The following is an 18,431-nucleotide window of genomic DNA, read 5'->3' as shown; positions in this document are numbered from 1 at the left end:
AAATTTATTTTTTAATGCATGTGCCACTATTAAGAATTTATTTTATTTGAAATATGGTTATTTTAATCCTATATTATTAATATAATTTATTTGTTATTTTCTCCTAAATATTCGACCAAAGTTTCTTTAGGTGTATATCACACACAGCGAAACCCGTGCAATACCACGTTGGCACGTACTAGTAAGCATATATAAACATAGTTGGTCCCATTAATTTCCGTTAAGAAACTACAGTTTTATCGCCTCTCATACTCTCTCAGCATTGCTTAAACCCTTGCCGCCGTTTGAGCTAGCTAGGGTTTGGCATTTGATTTTCGTTTTCCACCATGGAAGGAATCGAGATGGAAGAATCACCCTCCAACATCAACGAATCTAATGAGGATTTATGCAATTTTATCCTCTCTCGTTTCGGAAAATCCACCTCCGAAAGCCATCAACATCTCTGCGCCGTCATCGGTGCCATGTCTCAGGAACTCAAAGACCACAATCTACCTTCATCACCGGTTGCGTACTTCGGAGCCACGTGTTCTTCGCTGGACCGCATCGTATCGGAGCCTAACCCTGCTAAGCACCTCATCGACGCACTCCTCACCATTCTCTCACTTGTAATCGTTAGATTGCCTTCTGCTGTGTTGGAGAAGAAGAGGGAGTTTCTATCTGAGCTGGTTGTCAGAGTTACTCAGTCTCAGTTGAGTTCCGAAACTGCTGTTATTCATGGATTGAAGTGCCTTTCGCATTTGTTGATCAATAGACACAGTGTTCACTGGGCTGATGTGTCTCCGTTGTTCAATGTTTTGTTAGGGTTTATTACTGATTCGCGATATAAGGTAATAACTTGTGAATTCTTAACCTCAATTCTCTGTGGTTTACTTATGAACTAATGCGAAATTGGTGATTAATTTGATGCACATTATATAATATTTTTGATATTGATGTCTCACTTTTTATATAACTATCAAACCTAGTTGAACATATCGAAATAGGAATCATACAATGCACGTGGTTTGGAGTTTGTAATGATCTACCATGATATGTTTTAGTCTATGTTTAGATAGATGGGAGTGGGACATGACATGTTTAGATGTTTTAATTTGCAAGCTTGTGTGTAACAAATATTAATACTCTGGACCATGGGGCAATTGGCTGTAGTTGAGCTAGATGAATAAGGGTGCAGAATTCTTACTTAATTACGGTACTTGCTTGAATGCTGTGTGCTGACTAGATCTTCCAACAGGTAAGAGAGCAATCTCATTTGTTTCTCCGTGATGTCTTGATAAGCTTTCAAAAGTCTTCGTTACTAGCATCTGCTAGTGAAGGTGTCCAAAACATACTCGACAGGTTTCTACTGCTTGCTGGAGGAGCAAATGCAAATGAAAATGCAAACGCAAATGCAAATGAAAATGCTGGTAAAGAAACTATGGGAGCCCAACAGGTTTTGTACATTCTGGATGCCTTGAAAGAATGCTTTCCTTTGTTGTCGCTAACATACAAAACCAGCATCCTTAAGCACTTCAAAAGTCTCTTGGTTCTGTGTCAACCCCTAGTTACAAAGCGCATAACAAATTGTTTGAATTTCCTCTTTCTAAACCCGGCATCAGAAGTTTCTCCTGAAGCACTACTTGAGGTGTTATGCTCATTATCGACTCTTTCTACCTCATCGAATGTGATGTCTGGAGATGGAATAACATTTAATGTCCGCTTACTTGATGCTGGTATGAAGAAAGTCTTTTCTCTAAACAGGCAACTGTGTGTGATTAAGCTTCCCAGTATCTTTAATGATCTCAAAGGTATCATGAATTTCAATTGTTTGTGTATATTTACTTGTTTTTATTTGGCAACTATGAAAGTTTATTTTTTACTTCTAAATGCACAGATATTTTGGCGTCTGAACATGAAGAGGCCATATTCGCTGCAGCAGATGCACTCAAGAGCATGATCAATTATTGCATTGATGAGACATTGATTAAACAAGGTGTGGATCAGATAACTTTGGATGAATCAAGGATCTCAGGACCAACCATTATTGAGAGAATTTGTGCAATTGTTGAGAGCTTACTTGATTATCACTATGCTGCTGCCTGGGATAGAGTATTTGATGTTGTTTCAGCTATGTTTCACAAATTAGGTATTTTGATTGCTGTCGAGTATTGTTTTTGTTTCTTGAATTGGCTTATAGTATACATAATTTGTTGGTTGGTAATTTGTTAGTACAGTTTATTATCGTTGGGCTAATAATCTGTACAACAGTTGTTGTACATATCTTGTTTTTTTGTTAGATTTTTTCTTACAATGTCTTCTATTTTCATTCCTCAAATAGTAGCAGTGTAAAATTCCTGTCACTTATTTGAGATTATTGGTATAATCAATGTAGGAAGTAACTCTCCTTACTTCATGAGAGGTATTCTCAAAAACTTGGAAAATATGCAGAAGTTGCCTGATGAAGATTTTCCCTTTAGGAAACAGGTTTACCTATCCTTTCTTTCTATGTTGTTTCACAATTCTTTTGCGCTATACTACCCAATTATGAAGCTCAAAATATTGTAAAATCTGCTTTCATATGTTTTTTTTCCAGCATGCCATATGTCTCAGTTGGATACCATTCAGTGTTGTTAAATATCTGGTATAGCGCTGGTATACTGGTATTGTGTATTTGGCTATCTGATATGAAAGTCGGTATAGTCGCCATGTATTGATATCGGAATTGGTTAATGTTGGAGACATTTTTTAGCAGTGGACCCATATTAAAAAACATTAAAAAAATAGAATGTGAAGAGGTGGGGTGTCAATGAGTCGATTTGGGTTATATATATATATATATATATATATATATATATATATATAACTTGGAAGAATTACTCATTATTAGTTGTTTTGAAGTTTGAACTACTTAACTTTTGAGTTAAGTCATTTTTAATGTCTGTTTTTAGCTTTCTGCAACATTGTTTAGTTGTTTGAACTTGAGATTTTTAGTTTAATGTGTCAATTTTTTTATTTTTTGTTTAGGTAGCTTTTATTTCATGTGTAACATGTTTTATTTTATAGATAATTATTTATTTATTTTAACCTCTTTGCGGCTTCCGCTATTTGCCCGCTACGCCATCTGTTATTTCTCATATCGGTTTTTTGGTGATCCGCTATTTTCCACGATCCACTATTAACAACACTTATACCATTGGAATTATTATATTATACTATGATATTGATATTGATTATTTCAAAAGCAAATTGGCGTTCTGTACCAGCCCTGTTTATTTTTTCTTTGACAAATCTTGGTTTAACACATCGTATGAATTAAAATGTGCATTCAATGATGTTGTTGTTGTTGATGATGTATGTATGTGTAGTATATTATATTATTATTTTTTGTATGATTAGTCAATAAACTGTTTGAATTTCTTTGACTCATGCAAATTTAAGTGTTTTCATGGTTTGTTTTTTTAGCCAATAACTTAATTAGGTTGATTTTTATTTAGAGGATCTGGGAATTTGTCTGATCTTCTAGTTTTTTATGCATAACAAATTACTGATACGAAGTACCGGTGCACTCTATGTGCAGCTTCATGCATGCCTTGGATCAGCTCTTATTGTAATGGGACCTGAATTGTTGTTATCCCTTATACCATTGAATTTGGAAGCTGAAGACTTATCTGTTTCAAATATATGGCTTTTTCCAATTCTAAAACAGTATATTGTTGGTGCGAGTCTAAAATATTTTACAGAGGAGATTTTTCCTTTGATTGAACGTATAAGGGAGAAGGCTCAAAAGGTATTGGACATTTTATTCAGCGATGCAGTGTTGTTTTTCTCCATGGTATTAATTTCCTATCCTGCACATTTTGCAGCTTGAGAAGCAGGGACTAATGGTGTCATCAAGGAATGCTGACGCACTTACTTACTCTTTGTGGTCTTTGCTGCCTTCGTTTTGCAACTATCCTTCGGACACAGCTAAAAGTTTCAAAGTTCTAGAGAAACATTTACGTATTAAAGTAAAAGAAGAACCTGATATTCGTGGAATAATATGCACTAGTTTACAGCTTCTGATTAGACAAAACAAGAATATTAAGGACTCAAATGATGAGGACATTATTGAGCAAGATATGGCCAAAGAACATATTTTGTTTAATTACTCGCAACAGGTTGCAATAGAAAATTTGAAGGCACTGGAGATATCTTCAAAAAACTTATTGAAAGATCTCTCAGAAGTGTTCCTTAAATCTACAAAAGATGACGGTGGTTGTTTGCAGGTACTATTTCTTCAATGTTCTGTAGTTGAGCCCAATGTGTGCAGTGTCCCGTGTATGTGCATGCATGTTGGCATACCATTAAAGTAAATATATGACAATACACACTCTCTCCCTCTCTTTCTCTAAAGAAATGTCCATCATCATTAGTTTAAGAAATCAAATTGCTCTAAAATATTTTTATTAGGTCTTCAAATGTCAATATAGAAATATAAGTTATATGTTGCATACCAAGAAACCCGCAGCTGACAGATACCTCATACAGTAATTATTTTTGGAAATATTAAAAATGGTAACCATTTTTCGGTTTCCATTCCCTGAATTGAAAAAATTGCTGCATAGTTTTCATGAAAAGATGAATTGCTCTATTTTTCTGTGTTTCTTAATTAATTGGCAGCTGAAATTCAACCTGTCCTTATTGTTGTTACATTTAATCTGTACAAGAAGTTTATCACGATGGATTTGTTTCATTTACAGGGAACAATTGGTGATATTGCTTCTATAGCAGAAAAGAAAGTCGTACAAAACTTATTTAAGAGGAAAATGTCGGACCTTCTAAAATGCACTCAAAAGGCCAACAAAGTAGACGATTCAGAAAGTTCTATGCAGATTGACAATGCATCAAATGACGTGTCTCAATCAGTTCTCAGGTCTTGATTATTTTCTATTTCTCTGAATTGTGTCACTGGGTCAATATTATTTCATAGAATTTCTTTTCTTCCCAGGGCACGGCTTCTTGATTTCGCAGTTTCATTGTTGCCTGGATTAGATGTGAAGGATATTGATTTACTATTTGAAGTATTAAAGCCAGCATTGCAGGTTTGTCTGAGATATATATTGCTCTTTGCAAGGAATTTCCGAAACTATTTTTTTAAATAGTTAAGTTAAGATGGTTATTGTGATTATTATTTGCAGGATGTTGGTGTCATGCAGAAGAAGGCATACAAAGTTCTTTCGATCATTCTCAGGGTATTCATCTATTTCATATTATTTGATTTTCTGATTAACATAGATAGAAGTTTGGGAATTTTTATCTCAAAAAAATATTCATGTTATAATTTCTTGGCTAAAATGTTCAGTCAAGGGTGTTGACTGTTGTCATGGGTATGCTTCTTGTATTGGTTTTTATTTATTAGTTTATCCTTCTTTTGTCAAGCTGTTGAAGTAATCATCAAAGTTGTTGATGTGAAATATTTTCTTGGATTATTCTTGACAGAGCTCGGACAGTTTTGTTTCATCAAAGCTCGAGGATCTGCTTGAGCTCATGGTTAAAATTCGTCCTTGCCATTCCTCTGCCAAACGCCATAGACTTGATTGCATTTACTTCTTGATTGTCCATGTCTTGAAGTCAGAGGCAGTCAAAGTTCAGCTCCTTGACTTTACAGTACATGACTCGAATTCAAAGGTATCCAAAGTTGGGTATTGATTCTATATTTATCACCACACTTTTGTTTCAGTGTATCTGATATGTTTTAAAGTATGTCGTCATATTATAGTATATAGCATAGGGAATCTGAAATTATGTACTGCCAACAGGATGATTCGAAGATCAGAATAGAAGTTTTCCTCACCGAGATTATACTGGCTCTTAAAGAGGTAAAGTAGTGTTAATTGTGGAAAATTTAGTTATGCAGTATTAGTTGTCCCTTTCCCATGTAGCATTTCTAATAATACATGAATCAATATATTTCTTTTGTCTCTACTCGGTTTTTTTCTAGCCCCGGTACATTTCTTGTGTATCCAGTGTTCACCCATTTCTTAGGTGTGAGGGTGGGCGCTTTGTTGCGGGGCTTCATGACCCTGACTGGAACTCTCTGATGATTCCTCATTCATAGTTGCATAGTAGTGCTGAGCTGTTGCACACACAATAGCATACTGTAGGGCAACCAGGCAACATTGTTTTCACACATTTTGAACTTGCTGGTGTTGAGGTCTGTGTTACTGCCATACGTAAGATACTAGGATGTATAACATTACTGTTGCATGCCACTGGCAATATCCATAATTACCAGAAAGCGGGTTATATCTACATATCTAGCTGACCCATATTCTTCTGAGGTTCCTGCAAGCACATATCACTTTTGAGTAAAAAATTCACTGCTTTGACTCAACTTAGGTCTGTATTAAGTTTTTAATAGGGTAGAATGACCATTATTGTTTTTTCTATGTGATTCTATAATTATTATGTGGGTATAGTGTTCGGTAAGGAATCAAAAGATGTTTGTGCTAACATTGCTCTTGCCCATCAGTTGCTTATAAATTATTTTTACAAGCTTCCCGAGGTGCTAAATTTGGAGGTTATCTCTACAGGCCAATAAAAAAACCAGGAACAGGGCTTATGACATTCTGGTTGAAATTGCCCATGCATTTGGAGACGAGGAGAGAGGTGGGAGCAGAGATAATCTATATCAATTTTTTATCAAGGTAAATTCACAGTTTAATACTTTAATCGTCCTTGACTTTTACATCTTTTTTATTTGATTCAACTCAATAGCTTGTATTTTAATGGTAGAAAAATGTCCTATACTGGCAATAATTTGACTCTGTTGTTTTGTGAGCTAAGGTTGCTCACGGCCTTGTTGGGAAAAGTGATCATATGATAAGTGCAACGGTCAAAGGTTTAGCTCGCTTGGCCTATGAGTTCTCTGATCTTGTTTTAACTGCTTTTGATATGCTTCCATCCATATTTGTCCTGCTCGAAAAAAAGAAAAAAGAGATAACTAAGGTTTGTTTCATTTTCCATTTTGTTGGTTAAATGCATTTCAGATTGAAGTATATCATTTCCTTGAGCCTTTATTTAAATATATGTCTTCATTTTGCAGGCCAATCTTGGTTTGTTAAAGGTTTTAGTAGCCAAATCACAAGCCGAAGGATTGCATATGCATCTGAAGAGTGTGGTTGAGTCTTTGTTCAAGTGGCAAGATGTTGCCAAAAATCATTTTCAAGCGAAGGTTTTTTGTTTTTATCATCTCATGTGATGATTTTTTGTAAGAAAAATAACCAATGATTTCATTGGGTTGTTGAGGATGGCTGTTTTGGATTTCAAGCTATATATTCATTATGCAAACAAGTGAGATTCAAATTCTTTTCAGGTCAAACTTCTTTTGGGAATGCTTGTCACGAAGTGTGGATTGGAGGCTGTTAAAGCTGTCCTGCCTGAAGAGCATATGAAACTTCTGTCCAATATACGCAAGGTTTGTTGATCAGCAAATTGATAATTCTTATGTGTTCAGATTTCCACATAATTTTGACCATTTTTAAAACAGATTAAGGAGCGGAAAGAGAGGAATCGAGGTGCTAAATCTGAAGAAACTAGGTCTCATGTTTCAAAGGCCACTACATCCAGGTAATCATTGTGTATCTATCCTCTTGCAAATTTCTTGTATATATTGAAGTTTAGTAAACTTTTACAGAAGAGTGGTTTATAAGTTTAGTTCATGAGTAATCTTTATAAAGTATGCACAGACATGTCAAAGAGACTTGTTGTACCCAAAATTGACATTCTTGTTCTGAATTTGGCATGCGACAGGACGTGTATAAGTTCTGTGGTGTTAGTGTTGTGACTTTTAATATACACTTCAAAATCTTTAATGGCTTTTTTAGTATTAGTATTGTGGTATATTGAATTTGAAAGCCGTATCTTCAGCTGCATAGTGACACAATGATATCTTTTTCAGGCAAAGTAGATGGAACCATACAAATATCTTTTCGGATTTTGATGGAGAGAGTGCCGGTAGTGATGCAGAATACCTGAATGGCAAGACAATTTCTAGAGGGGGAAAATCTCCCACACATCTCAAATCAGCAGCATCTTCATTTAGGTAAGCTTTAACTAGTCCTCCTCGTGAATTTTGCTGCAACACTTGTGTTATTATTGTAGTTTAAGTGGACTCCTTGGTCTTGGATTTGTGCCTGTTTTCTGTCTTCTTTTTGGTATTGCATAAATTGGCAGTAGTCTTTGATGAATAATCCGTTCTATGATGAGTTATCTAGAGACTATAACATAAAGTGTCCAGAGAATTATTTTCAACTGATGATGTTGTTGCTTGTTCCATCTAGGTCCAATATGAGATTAAAAAGGAATTTTCCCGAGCATTTATCTGACGAATCAGATGACGAGCCACTCGATTTGCTTGATCGGCAGAAAACAAGGTCAGCTCTTAGATCATGTGAGAATCTCAAAAGGAAGTCAAGGTTAGACGATGATGAGATGGAGGTAGATTCTGAAGGACGTTTGATTATCCATGAGGAAGGGGAACATACAACGGAAAAACCAGCAGAATCCGAATATGATGCTAGGAGTGAGCCTGATAGTCATTTGTCTGCAAGGTCTGGAACTAAAGCCCAGAAGCGGAGAAAAACAGCAGAGTCTGGTAGGGGTTACACTGGGAAAGAATATGGTAGTAAAAAAGCAGGTGGAGATATAAAGAGGAAGGATAAACTTGAACCTTATGCATTTTGGCCACTTGATAGAAAAATGTTGAGCCGTAGACCAGAGCATCGGGCTGCTGCAAAAAAAGGTATGGCTAGCGTGGTAAATATGACAAAAAGGCTTGAAGGTAAGAGTGTCTCTGGTGCGCTTTCTGTAAAGAGTATGAAACTAAAGAGAACTCAGAAGAAAGGAAGCAAACAAAAGAAAAGGTAGGCAGCGTTTGATAGCAATTTTTTGCTGTAATTTATTTGATGAGAAACTAAAGGAACTTGAAAGGAAGCAAGCAAATGAAAGGTAGACAGAGTAGATTGATAGCAATGGTTTTTGCTGTAATTTATTTGGTGAGAAAGGAAAGCAGGTTTTTGAGTTGCAGTTTTGTTATACGGATGGATACACACAAGGCTAGCCTTGTTAGAATTTTAAGGTGAGTGATATAATATTTTTTCACTGGACCCCGTGAAAAAAGAAAACGAAATATTATTTAAATTGTAGTGACGTAAACTTTGTATTATCCTGTTTAGATTTTTGTGAATTGAAGCAATTAATATACAGTATTATTTTTTAAATGTTTAGGGGCTGTGAATTGGAGAGTTTTTCTCTAATAAAATTAAATAACTCCAGTAATTTTGTTTTTTTTCCTGAAGTTTTAGGCAAAATTATATCAGGTTTTTTTAAGTTATTTAATTGTAAGAGGTAGTTTTTTTAATTTTTTGTTGTTACAAGTGAGTCCTTTAAATTATCTACCTTCTAAACCATTTTACATCATTGTCTTTTTTTTAATGATTCCGTTAAAAAAAATATATTTGTACAAAATTGTTTTAATAGTTTGTTTCTTCTCAGCCACCACTGAATTACCCATAAAGAACAATCTAATCAACTCCTCCAACAATCGGTATTTATTAAAAACAATGCCTGACCCAACCGAACCACAATGACATATAATTAATATCTAGACAAAATTGATTGAATAGTTTGTTTCTTCATAAGCCACCATTCAATCACCCATCAAGAACAATTTAATCAACTCCTCCAACAATCGGTACTTATTAATCATCCTCATGAACAATCGGTACTTATTAATCATCCTCATCAATCGATCCCTTTCTTTCACATTGTTGCATAGTTAATAATTATATGTTAAGAAAGACATGAACTGTAAAGTTGTGATGCTGGAAAGTAATAGTGAATACTGACATGGACTATCTGTTATTATAAGAAAAGGAGGAGGAGGAAGCGGCAGAGGAAACACGATGGGTGGAGGAGTGACTGCTGGAGTTCTTCGAGCTGGAGTTTTTCAAGCTGGAGTTATAAGTGGTTCAAGCGTCTATCGTAGGACTCATCACTCAAACAATTCTGCTACATCATTATTTTTTGGGTCTCGTGTTTGTGTCTCAATATTTAACTTTGGATTTTTTAATACATCTTATATGTTTCTTACCACCACGCGAAATTTCTAAAATGCTCTTAATTTCTGAAGATGTATCTCCGAACACACCAAAGACTCAATTAACGTTAAAATATTCCATAAATACACCTTTGAAATATTTTGGAGGTTAAAGCGCGTCAGACCCTTCTCTTTCTTCATTTCTCATTTTGCTCAAAATCAACTTCAAACGCTCTTAATTTTTTTCTCATCACCAATTCAAAAGTCAATCAATGAAGCTCAAGGGAACTTTAATCAACATCAGAAACATCATCCAATCCTGAAGAAAAGTTGAAATTTGTAAGTTTTTTGAATTTTTAATAAATTTTTGAGTTTTTGTGTTAATGAGTAGAAATTGATGATTAAGGTTAGAAATGAGTAGACATAGTGTATTACACATTTGTTCGCTGAAATAGATGATCAAAACTTTTTTTTTGTGATTTCATGTGCACATTGGTGCCATTGACGCAATCTGAGTTGTAGAAAATTTTAGAGATGCATCTATAGAATTTTTCAACGGTTTAGTTTCCCAGATTTCGGAGATGCATATCTGGAATTTTTTCAGTATTTGTTTTTTCCCTTGTTTGTGGTGTTGTTTGGTCGCACCAATTGTCTGTTTTACTTTAATTTATATGCATAATGGCTGATAGACACGATAAACTGAGACACAAGAGGGTTGCACAACACACATCAGTGCGGCAGGAGAAAAGTCAGCAGATTTCGGAGACTCCTGGTCCCTTTGGCCATGCAGAGCCATCTACTTTTGGGGCTTGTGCTTCTCCTCATGCTACTCCATCTTCTTTCTCCCGTAGGACACAAGATTCACCCACTGGTGCATCACTCCCTCCATCCTCCTACATGCACCAGGTTTTCCCTATTCAGGCGCTTGAGTCCGCGTCACCTCCTACTGTTGATGCTGCTTATCCATTGCCACCTCTAGAGGGTGATGCTGCTGCGGATACTGAGCCAAAGATATTTGGAGGAAACCCTGTAGATTTTTCATTATTGCATATGTATCCTTACCATATTGTCAAACATACTTGGGACAGAGAGGTAACATTCGTTGTATTCATTCTTTTTTATTTACGTTAATTTTAATTGACAAATTTCTGAAGGACTTGTGCATGATCGATTATATTACGGTCAACTACGAGATGCTTAATACATTCGTGAAGAGTTGACACTTGGAGACCTCGTCATTTAATCTTCTGCTTGGTGAAATGTCTATCACACTCGACGATGTCTCATGTTTGCTATATCTTTTGATTAGGGGGAGACTCCTAGATCATGAGAGAATTACCAAAGGCGAGACACTCGAGTTGATGATAGACTATCCGGGGGCTGACCCAAGGAAGACGAAGAAGGAGTTGGATAGGACCAGGAGGGCTCATGCTAGATTTGAATACTTGAAAAAGGTATATACAAATGAGCTACAAAGAGCACATCATGTCATAAGTGTTGATGAGCAGGTGGGGCTCCATATAGCACAAGCTATGAGAGCATACCTCTTATATATTTGGTTGACACTAAGATTTTTATGGACAAGAGTTCCACTTATACAGATGTCTTCTACCTACGGTACTTCCAAGATTTCGAGTGGATCCATGAGTATAACTAGGGGGCCGGTTGTTTGGTCTACCTATACTCTAAGTTGAGAGAAGGTTGCATGTGAAAGACGAAGCAGGTCACAAACAACATCACACTACTGACAAAAATAATTATTGGTCTTTCAGAGTGCATCTTGGCCGTTTAGTTGCCGATGACATGCACTTTAACAACTATGTCGATCACTATCAGACGCGACAATTTAACGAGATAATGTTATACTCTGGATGGTTGGTCTACAGATCACGTCTCATTGCTCCTCATCTACCTGAGCGCGTCATGCAGCATTTTGGCCACACTCAGATCATTTTCAGACACCTTGTTTTCTCTGATCCTCCTACTTTGACACATACACAGATAGATAACATCATTGATGATTATAAGAATCATCTGATACAAGAGGAGGCACAAAGTATCATAGCCCTGAACGATTGGAGCAATGTCGAAGGGTATATCAGATAGTTCTTTAGGGTGTCACATTCGTACATGGTGCATGCTGCTCCAGGAGACCCACCTAGGCCAACTCATCAGGAGATACTAGAGGATAAGCAAACACAATTAGATTATGCTGATGATGTCTTGCCTATATGCAGTCACATTATAGAGATGTCACATGAAAACATTGACTAGAGTATCTTTTCTGATGGGTTTGATGTGAGACATGTCCTAGATGCCATCATGACTGAGGCACATGAGGCATTGATGTGTCGGAGACAGTGCCGGAGGACGGGGGAGATTGATGGCCGAGGAGGCAGAGGGAATGTAGTCAGACATACACAAAAGTGCATTATATAATCGTAATAGTATTATGGATTGTATTTTATTTTGACATCATGCTACTTTATAGTTGTTCATGATTTTTTTTACATTTATTGATCTTTTATTTATATATGACATGTTTGGACCATATGGACTTATGTACGTAATTTTTTGCATATCGCTTGTATGATTTAAATCTCCATCTGAGTAAACATAAATAAAACATAGCATGAACAATTATGTTCTGATAAGTTATAAAGACGTATATCTGAAACATAAACGAATATGTATCTCTAGAATATTTTAAATTGTAGAATGCCTTTTAAGTGTGATCCATGGTATATGTTTTAGTGCCATGTGTAATTGCTTTTGGATAGGTATACATTAATCTTATTTATGTCTACTATATTTTGGCCATAGTGCTATAATGTCATTCATAATATCATTTAGAAATATAGTATCAGTTCATGTATGAATCTTTTCATGTTGTTGGAAATGAAATAAATGAATGATGCAGTTGACAATGAATGATGTTGTTAACCATTTTATACCGATTAAAAAAAAAAGAATATTATTTTTATTAAAATATTCTTATTAAATATTGAGAATAATAAAAATAATATTAATTGGAGGATAAAATTGAAAAAAATAACTTAAAATATCGAAATAGATCATTTATTTTGAGATACTTATTTATTTTAAATGAGTTACACATCATGAGGGGGAATAATATTTTAGCCAAGATAACTAAATGCAAATATGTAAAACGTATAACGTGTGAATTGTGAGTTTATTTACTGATAATAAAGAAGTAAAAATAGACTAATTTTGAATTTGACAAATAGACACTCTATTATTCTATTTTTTCTAATTTGAAATAAGTACTAAAATGATTGAACTATTTGCATGAAGAGATATTTTGTTTCAAACATTGGCACATGCCTGCAGATATGAAAACAAACTATTAAAACGATTTTATACCGATTATATTAATCATATGTTACAATGGTTCAATTGGTAAAGACACTGCAAATGTTTTGTAAATTCATCATTTATACATTGACACGTGGTATCTATTACTATTTAATGAATATTAATTAATTACTCTCTTTATCCTAAATTATAAGTCATTTTATAAAATATATTTGTCTCAAATTATAAGTCATTTTACGGTTCCAATGCAGTACTAATGATTTTTTCCCCAACATACCATCTATCTTTATTACTATTCTTTCTTACAATTCTTTAAATTTCTCTTTCATTTATAAAAATGAAGGACAATATTGTAAAGTTATGCATAATTTGTCTTTTCAATACAATAATCATTAGGTTTTTTAATTTGGATAAAATATGCAAAATGTCTTATAATTTGAGACGGATGAAATATATTTTATTCCATGTGAGCACCGTTAATGACACGTCACTCATGTTAATGTCACATGCATTTTTGGAACATAATCATTAAAAAAACACCAACGTAGACGTTAGATAACTTACATGGTTGACTTGTAGAAAAATCCCCTTAAAAGACCAACTTATTACCATTAAATAACTTAAAAGACCATGGTATAATTATGCCGAAGTATTAATATTTAAAAATATGGATAACAAAAAGTAAAAATATTTTAAAATATTTTTTATGAAAATTTATTTATTTAATTTTCTAAAGAAAAAATATTTTGTTTTATCGATGCTATAATTATATTAAAAAGAGTATAATGAATGAAACTTCAATATTTTTCTAATATATATATATATATAATTCATTTGGAAAATAATTCTCTAACTAATTAACAAATTAATTAGAAATAAAATAAAATATATTAACTATATTTTAACACCCTTAAATTGGAGGTTATGTTAATAAGATCTAGTTTGAATATCGAGAAGAGTTTTAGCCGTAAGGATTCTGTGAAAACATCAACTACTTGATTGGAAGAATGGATTGGTTGGAGAAGGACAAGTTTTTCTTGGACTTTGCCTCGAACCAAATGACAATCCATTTTAGTGTGCTTATATGCTCATGGGAGACCGAGTTTGTAGCAATGTATATCGTGCTCTGGTTATCGCAGAATATTGTGAATGTTAAATGTGCAAGATGGAGAAGTCTTATAGAAGGTGAATGACCCACTGCCCCTCACATTGGTATTTACGAGAGCTTAATATTTTGCCCCAGATGAAGAATGTGATACCACTATTTGCTTTTTAGTTTTCCAGCTAACTAATGATGAGTGTCATACCCTAATTTTATCAGGACAGTTTGAAACTTTCATTAGCATTTATAGCCAGAAAGTATGATGCACAAGTTTAGGGTTTGAGGATCTCACTAGAGGAGGAAACTATGGTTTTCTTGTCATCATCTTGACCTAGGGTTTTACCAAGTTTCAAACCCTAGTTCCCATATCTCTTTTGTATTGTAGATTTGGGCCAGTTTGCATCTAGGAATCCATAATCCATCAAGATTCTATGATAAGTAAGAAACTCATTCTGCATATATTTAGTTGTCATATGGGTCATTGTATTGATATGTATTTGATTAAAACTTGACTAGACGTTGCACAAGGCTTGATTGGTTGTTGGTCATCCATTCATTGTGGTGCATATCATCATAGTGTGTCACCACTTACTTCATTCCCAAGTTACCTTGAAAGTTTGCACCTCATTAATTCAAGATCATCTAAAAGCATCGCATGGTTCATAAGTAGAGGTTACATCTTACAAAAAAATCCTCTGGATGGATTGATTTACAAGTTGGTACGTCATTTTGGTCTATTACATATCATTTCAAGTATTTTATGTTGAATTGGCATCTAGTCCACCTAAGTCGACTTGTGGTCAATTGTTGACTTTTTGGTCAAATAGTTTACCAAAGTCAACAAACTAATGATAAATGACATAAGAGAGATTTATAGTATTTCATTGCATTTGACAACTACTCCCTCCGTTTTTTATTATAAGTCGTTTTTGACTTTTCACACGTATTAAGAAATGTAATAATTGTTGTATGAAAAAGATAAATTATGAAGTGTTTTACAAAATTGTCCTTCATTAATAATGTTGAAAAGATAAATTGACATAATTGAAAGGAAAGAGAATAATAAATATTTAGGGGTATAATAGGAAAAAATAACATTAATGATTCATTGGTATTATAAAATGACTTATATTGTGGTACAAAATATTTTTCTAAAGCGACTTATAATAAAAAACGTAGCTAGTATCATTTTTGATATATTTAAGTCATACCATAAGACTTTGCATTAAGTTGAGATTAGAGGTCCAAATTTGGCAATAAATGATTCTAAGTAAAAGTTAGGCCACTTTATATATCTTCATACAAAATCATGCATTTAGTCTAGTAAGAAAAATGAGAGAAAAGTATTCATTTGATTTTGGATCATTGAAGCACCAATTCTAATTTGAAAGTTTAAATATTCACAAACATATCACAATAGAATTCATAAATATTTCCTCATTAACACATAAGCGTTAGCCAATCATTACATATCATTACATATCATTACAAGTATTTGTGGTACCATGTGTACATAAATTTCAGTACACATTTTGCTGCATATTACATGATTTGAGTCAAAAAGAAAAAATAAGGAGAGCTTCTGAATAAGGCGGCCATCCGTCCATCCTCAAGGGCTTCCATGTGCCGCCATGTTCTATGCCATTTTGAGTTTACTATGAGCCTGCAAATCAATAAGAACAATAGTCCATTAAAGCAAACAAGGACAATAGCAGAAGGGCTGCACAAAGAATGATTCAGCAAAGTAACCTCAATCACATATACAACAATGCAATGTTCAAAGTAAAAATTGTTAGCATCACCACATATCAACATGGCTATCATCGTTTAGGCATTGTAAGAAGAAAAACAGAATTAACTTCTGAATGCATACCTCCAACAAATAAATGTCAACAATAAAAATCATTATCAAAATCCAAGTAATAGCCAGATCAAACTGTTTTCTCTTTTCAAGTCCGCACATCAGCTAAAAACCAGAAGATCACAAGGCAATATTTTGAATCAAAGATGATTAAAGTCATACATCAGTTAAAGTCAAATTTTAAAGCAGTAAAAAATCAAATTTCTACAATAGCAAATCCATATTTTAAAGCAGTAACAATTCAGTGAGAAATTCAGCAAAGGACCCCACGTTGTTGGAAGGTACAGACAAAGTTCCTGCCTATCACAATTACCCTGGTCCCCCACAAATATGAGTGAGATTTTTCTCTAACAGATTGCAGATCCTACAACTCACCTCCTACACTTTTCAGAACATATTCTCATAACAAAGTCCCGAATCTCACACGTACCAAGATCCCCGAAACTCTAATAAATACACCCAAACATTGGGTAGTAAAAGGATGAGAAAAGATTGGTAATGTTACTCTGCTGAAATATTTCTCTAACAACCATTCACCAAAGCTCCAAATCCAAAATATTAAGAGTTTCTCATTGAAACTATGAATCATTTGAGCTAAATTCAAGCAATTTGTGTAACAACAAACACATAGAAGAAGGAATCAGGGAAACCGCATAAAGAAGGAAGAAGGCGAAGCGAGCAGTGTACCTGGAATTTCGTCGCCGTGCCGGAATCAGAATCTTTCACCGAAGTCTTTTTGATAGCTTTTCTCGACCTTTTTTTTCTTCGTTTTATTTGATGTCGTACACCTAGATGCTTGCGTTAACTGATTTATTGGGTTAGAGTTGTTTTATTTTGTTAGTTACCCATGTTTTTCCTTCCACACACCCAGCCTGCATTTATTTTATTCACCTTTTTATTTTATTTTTTTTGAAATTTTATTTAAATATTCGAATAGTATAATAATAATAATAGGGTAAGAGAAATAAAATATTTTTCAACAAATTTTATCCTTATAACAAGTTCTATTTTTTTTAATATTATAATTAATCGAGTAATTAGTTTATTAATATTAGCAAGTGAACAATCTATTTTATACTTTATTATTTCAAAATGGTTTAATTATCTTGGTCTGACACCAAATATTACTATCTAAACCTGTTTAATTCTATAATTGTGAATTCAAATCATTTTTCAAATAAATATACCTCTAAAGAATCTTCTTTTCATAATTTAAAAATCAGATGACAAAGAGAATGGGAGACACTCGTCTCACTATCTCCCGAATAATTAAACGATTGACGTTCGCCATATTGCTCAAGTTTTTATCTTTCGATTAAAATACTTTAAATAAATTTGGATAAAGGAATTGGTGCGCTCACCTCGTTACTCTTTGAATAAGTAAGTGGGGGCGCTTGCCTCACTACTGCGCATATTCGATTTCTACAAAACAATTTTCAATAATAATTTGAATGAAAATGGAATAGGAGGTGTTCGCCTTATTATTCCTCGACTAATTGAACAATTGATGTGTGCCATATTGCTCAATTTTTTTGTCGTTCCTTCAAGATACTAAATACACTAAACTAAATTTCTCGCCCCCGTGTGATCAACAACCTAACTCTTTTCGGAAAGAACAATGTTCAATCCTTTCTAGCGCGTATAACAAACCAGCTCTTAAGCCTCCACCGAGTTCAATCCTTTCTAGCGCGATCTAAACAATTGTTCATTAAAAGACACTAACAAACTGTAGTTCCCCGAACTACGAATGCTCTGACTTCCTTATTGCACTATAAGGATACATAGGCACGCGATTGCGAGATCTTGGCGAGCACTAATAAAAAACCTCCCATTTTCTCCTCTTGAGGTTTCCATTCACTTTTCAATCTTTTATTCACCCGAAGAAGACAAATAACATTTATCTAACATTCAAATCACAAATTAGACTAAAAGGCTCCCGTTGAGTACAACGGACGTGAGGGGTACTAATACATTTCCCTTGCTTAATCGACTTCCGAACCCGAATATGGTTGCAACGACCATTATTCTATTTTTCAAAGTTTTTATCGATATTTTCCTATTCCTTCATTGGAATA

At 34.2% G+C, this 18,431-nt stretch overlaps 1 protein-coding gene and 1 long non-coding RNA gene across 2 annotated transcripts; one reads left to right on the top strand and one right to left on the bottom strand.

Annotated features, from left to right (window-relative positions):
• Positions 1 to 208: 208 nt before the first annotated feature.
• Positions 209 to 9,239, top strand: LOC127098617 (uncharacterized). Its single transcript, XM_051037255.1, has 18 exons — positions 209 to 827; positions 1,235 to 1,787; positions 1,874 to 2,125; positions 2,372 to 2,463; positions 3,557 to 3,766; positions 3,843 to 4,244; positions 4,719 to 4,891; positions 4,967 to 5,060; positions 5,157 to 5,210; positions 5,458 to 5,646; positions 5,778 to 5,837; positions 6,552 to 6,665; positions 6,805 to 6,966; positions 7,064 to 7,192; positions 7,334 to 7,435; positions 7,508 to 7,587; positions 7,919 to 8,062; positions 8,301 to 9,239. Exons 1-18 carry the CDS (start codon positions 327 to 329, stop codon positions 8,884 to 8,886), a joined length of 3,897 nt encoding a protein of 1,298 aa, XP_050893212.1. The 5' UTR covers positions 209 to 326; the 3' UTR covers positions 8,887 to 9,239.
• Positions 9,240 to 15,904: 6,665 nt separating this feature from the next.
• LOC127093242 (uncharacterized) lies at positions 15,905 to 17,211 on the bottom strand. Its single transcript, XR_007792482.1, has 2 exons — positions 17,044 to 17,211; positions 15,905 to 16,158 (listed from the first exon to the last, which is right to left on the bottom strand). It is a non-coding gene; the product is annotated as an uncharacterized LOC127093242 (long non-coding RNA).
• Between the last annotated feature and the right edge of the window lie 1,220 nt (positions 17,212 to 18,431).

Source organism: Lathyrus oleraceus, chromosome 6, assembly GCF_024323335.1.
Source record: "Lathyrus oleraceus cultivar Zhongwan6 chromosome 6, CAAS_Psat_ZW6_1.0, whole genome shotgun sequence".
Classification (NCBI taxonomy): Eukaryota; Viridiplantae; Streptophyta; class Magnoliopsida; order Fabales; family Fabaceae; genus Lathyrus; species Lathyrus oleraceus.
The sequence above is the reverse complement of the archived record's forward strand: the minus strand, read 5'-3'. Positions and strand labels throughout refer to the sequence as shown.